General features: G+C 42.6%; 1 protein-coding gene across 1 annotated transcript; it reads left to right on the top strand.

Annotated features, from left to right (window-relative positions):
- The first annotated feature begins 460 nt into the window (after window positions 1-460).
- Window positions 461-1,495, top strand: sox1a (SRY-box transcription factor 1a). Its single transcript, XM_030125182.1, has one exon. It carries the CDS (start codon window positions 461-463, stop codon window positions 1,493-1,495), a length of 1,035 nt encoding a protein of 344 aa, XP_029981042.1.
- The last annotated feature ends 3,313 nt before the right edge of the window (window positions 1,496-4,808 follow it).

Below are 4,808 nucleotides of genomic sequence, written 5' to 3'. Positions count from 1 at the left end.
TGCTATTTGTGGGATTGACCCTCCTTTTCTGCCTCCTCCTCCTTCTCCTCCTCCTCCGGTGTGTTCTTCCTCTACGGTCTTTTAGTCACCTGACCAAACGCCATGCAAATCATTCTGCTGCTGGAGCCTCATTGGCCGCTTGTGGCTCATTTAACCGCTGTCAGTGCGCATCATATGGCCGCCGCTTTAACCAACTTCTCAACTCCGACAGGGAAAGTGGCTCAAATGCGCATTCTATCACAGTGGATGTGAACCAACACAGGCGAAGACACTGTGAAATACTGGTTGGAGAACATTTTATATCCCTTTTGGATTAATTTTTGCCTGTACTTGATTAATTTTGGGTTAAGAAAAAACAAATTGTAACCCAGTCATTCTGTGCGCACCCGATCTTGTGCGCCTCGTACTTATCTTGAAATAGACTTTTTCTCTGTTGGTGGCGAAGTTTAAAACCAGGTGAATGTATAGCATGATGATGGAAACTGACCTCCATTCCCCCGGCCCCCAAACGAATACATCCACGGGGCAAACGGGGCCGAACAGCGGGTCCAAAGCGAATCAGGAGCGGGTGAAGAGACCGATGAACGCGTTCATGGTGTGGTCCCGTGGGCAGCGGAGAAAGATGGCACAGGAGAACCCCAAAATGCACAACTCTGAGATCAGCAAGCGACTGGGCGCCGAATGGAAGGTGATGTCCGAAGCTGAGAAGCGCCCTTTCATCGACGAGGCAAAACGGTTGCGCGCCATGCACATGAAGGAGCATCCGGATTACAAGTACCGGCCAAGACGGAAGACCAAGACGCTGCTGAAAAAGGACAAATATTCCCTTGCCGGTGGACTGCTTTCTGGGCCCAGTGGGGGCGGTGGAGTTGGTTTAGGGGTCGGCATGGCTTCATCCGGGGTCGGGCAGAGGTTAGAGAGCCCCGGGGGTCACGGAGGTTCCGCCAGCTCCGGCTACGCACACATGAACGGCTGGGCGAACGGTGCGTACTCGGGGCAGGTGGCTGCAGCCGCGGCGGCCGCAGCAATGATGCAGGAGGCTCAGTTAGCCTACAGCCAGCACCCGGGCAGCGGGGCGCACCACCACCACCACTCACACCACCATCACTCACACAACCCCCAACCCATGCACCGCTACGACATGACAGCCCTGCAGTACAGCCCCATCTCGAACTCTCAGAGCTACATGAACGCCTCTCCATCCGGCTACGGAGGGATCACCTACACACAGCACCAGGGCTCCGGCGTCTCCTCCTCAGCTGCCATGGGGACGTTAGGGTCGCTGGTGAAGTCGGAGCCGAGTGTAAGCCCTCCCGTCAGCAGCACACACTCACGGGGTCCTTGCCCCGGAGACTTGAGAGAGATGATAAGCATGTATTTACCGACCGGAGAGCCCGGGGACCCGTCAATGCAAAGTAGACTCCATGCCTTGCCGCAGCATTACCAGAGCGCCACGGCTGGAGTGAACGGGACGGTCCCTCTAACACACATTTAGAACTCAGAATAATTGAAAACTGCAAACGAACACATAACCAAATATTTACCTCTTTTCTAAATAACCCCGGTCCCGAGAACTACCTGCATTTTGTACAGAATGTTTATGAAATTGTAAATGAAGGGTAAATAGCATATTCATCTTGGCTTTTTTGGAATAGCCACCAGTGGAATTATATAACGAATATGATGCTGAGATAATGGTTATTGTGCTATCATCTTTTTGTCCATTACTTCACAGTCTTAGTTGAGGGTTATGCCAGGTTCACAGGGGTATTTGGTTCAATTGTTTCATAATTTTTGGGGGGTTCTTGTAAGTTATTGAAAATGAGATAACGTGTCATAATCATAAAAAAAGTGCTTTAAAAGATATGGGAAACGCATTCTTTAAACATTTGTGTTCATTTGCAGAAGCCTGTGTCTTAATTCTTGGAAATCATCTCTTTTTATTGTAACACTCTAATTATTGTAAATTGTGAATAATTTTAATATTTCAAAGGATGACGGGCAACTGCTGTTGTAATTTAAGTGCTTTTCTGCAACTGAAAAGCCCTGATATTGCAATGAAGAAGAACTGAATAAATTTCACAAGATGTTGCTTTGATTCTTAAGAAAACGGCCTTAGATTGATTATTTTCAGTGTTTTGAAAGAAGTGTTCACGTTTGGAGATGCAGGAGTATCATCCACCATTCCTCGGGAAAAAAAAAAAAAGTCACCTCTTTAAATTTTGACATCGCTGCTGGCCACAGATCCCACGAGCTTTTAAATGGCCTAATTGTTTGTGCGTAATTGTGCGTAAAAGCTACAGTCTGCAGGCCCATTGGGGACCGCTTTGGCAGGATGATGTTAGAGAGATAAAGTTTATGTGTATAATGCAAAATTAATTTATAAATCAAATTGTTTTATTTTATTTCAGTGATGTGCAGGCCAAATTATAGCATCATAACTAGAGGAGTCATCTTGAATATTTAATGCAGGTCAAATTAACGACCCATATTCCTCTTGGATACACATTTGGGATTCTTTTTGTGCATTTTTATAAATGTGATCACAATCATTATGTCGAGGCTTCATATCACAAACCACCTGTTATTAAAGGAGCGATGTGAATAGCGGATATGAGAGGTTTAAAATTATTTGCTCCAAAGAGAAACAATACCTCATTAATAATCCCTTTTAATAATTTTCACTGTAGTTTTTAGAGACATTTAATTGCTCAGTATTTTTACTTTGCAAAGGTATTTCATATTTATGTCAGACTTTCACTTATTTAGCAGGAAAAGCTTTAAAAAAAATAACAGAAAACTGTCCAGACATGATGCTGACTTACATACAGATTTATAATGTTAGGAAAACGAGAAATAAAATGTATAGAATTTATGATTATACAATACAACACTAAAATAGATTTATATTTTAGTGTACTAATAATTAGCCTATGTGAATTTCAGTATATTGTGTAGTGTGTAATTCATAATCTAATTAACACTTAATTATGTAAATGAAAAATTTCTAATTTTACAAAAGTTTCTCTTACAATGAGGGCTGGTATGTTTTATATCAGCGTCCTTTTGAGAAGTTTTAAGGTTTTTTTTCATGTCTTTTGTAATTTAATTGTTGAAAAAATATGTGAATTTTTTAGATATTGTAGTGTATTTTTTTTAAATAACATGAATTACATAAAAATGCATCAACTTTAAAAGATTTTCATTAATGTGGCCACAGCTGAACTTGCAATGTTAAACAAATTTAACACAATATTTTTTTTTTTTTTCCTTGACATTTGATGAAGTCAGGGAAGTGAAGACAAACGAGGAAAAATCAAATTAGACAAAAACCGAGATTTGAGCAGAAATATCAGTTTAGACACTGACTCATAAATCCGATTGTATAAAGATACTTTCATTTCAACAGAAGATAAAAACAAAAACAAAAACACATCCACTAAATGTTCCCAGTTCATTCCATGCACAAAGCGGGACCACAAACCAGTCAGGATTGTTGCTCTTGAACCGCTGTCATTGCGCACAGTTAAGCACTGCCTTAATGTTGCGCAGACAGGACATGAACTTCCCAATGACCAAGCAGATTTGTCCCAAGTAACTTAAAGGTGACTCATCAGAATTTAAGCCCCTCATCACCTGCTCATGAGAGATTTTAGAAGATCTGGAGTTTTCATTGCTGTGATTAAAAAAAACAACAACAAAAAATACACATTCAGGCTAACACATATTTAAGAAAAAAAATGATATAAATCCTCTTGAAATAGTCAAAAACGAGTCTGTGGATGTGACGTCGAGTTTTTTGACAGGCCACAGCTGCTTTTGACGTTTACATTTTTATTTTTTTTTTTTATTGCCTGTAGGCCTTATATGTAGATACAGACTAATATCCATACACATGCAAATGAGGGAAATTTATGCCTTCTTAGGCATTTAAAAAAATCAATTAATATCAAATACATAGTTAAAGGGTCTATTTCACACTGATGAAGACGTGCATGGTATGTCAATTAAACCTGTTAGGCCTCATAGTAAGCGTGTAACGTCTGGCTGCGCATTAATCTATTGAAATAAATCATAAGAACAATGTCTAGAAATTCCGAAACTCCAAAGAAACTGCGTGTATGGAGTCATCTGTCCTCAGTCCACCGCGCAGCGCACGGGATGGCCTTCTCACGTGTTTTGCATCTGTTTCTATCTTATCTGTTGATGTGAAGAGATGCGGATTAACACTGAAAGCCCGGAGAGGCGGAGCGCGTCACGGCGCATCGCCAGGCTAAAAGAGGAGCGTTCTGGCAAATTTAACCCGAATAAATTACACCTTGAGGTGAAAGAGGGGTAAGTGTAGGGTGCAACATATACAGGGGATGTGGGTGCTGCGGTCTGTGTGCGTCTGCGAACATGCGTGTATGCGCGCGCGTGTGTCTGTGCGTTTGTGTGCGTCTGTGTGTGTGTTTAGCTGACCGGCCAATAAATCTCTCCACCGTGCGATACTCTTATCTTGTAGCCACCGATATATTCCGTGCTAGGAGGCCATCAGCTCCAGCGCACACTCGGTTGCTCGTAAAGCCCCGATCCCTTGCACTCCCTGTCCTAAATGGGGATAATTAGCGTCACTTTATCACGCCTCTGCATATTTTCTCCGCGTCTCCCCCCCTTCCTAAAAAAAATTACCAAGCAGCCTGCTCTCGTCGCCCGCTCTGTCACAGAAGATTATGGAGACAGATTGCACAGAGCGAATGTGCCGGGCGAGATTAGCGCGGAATAGAGAAAGCAACTGGGCCAATGAATTCCTCGGAAGGGCCTTATCG

This window comes from Sphaeramia orbicularis, chromosome 21 (genome assembly GCF_902148855.1).
Source record: "Sphaeramia orbicularis chromosome 21, fSphaOr1.1, whole genome shotgun sequence".
NCBI classification, from domain to species: domain Eukaryota; kingdom Metazoa; phylum Chordata; class Actinopteri; order Kurtiformes; family Apogonidae; genus Sphaeramia; species Sphaeramia orbicularis.
The sequence above is the reverse complement of the archived record's forward strand: the minus strand, read 5'-3'. Positions and strand labels throughout refer to the sequence as shown.

Coding starts and splice junctions, on each gene's coding strand:
- sox1a (XM_030125182.1), top strand. CDS start 461: ATGTATAGCATGATGATGGAAACTGACCTCCATTCCCCCGGCCCCCAA.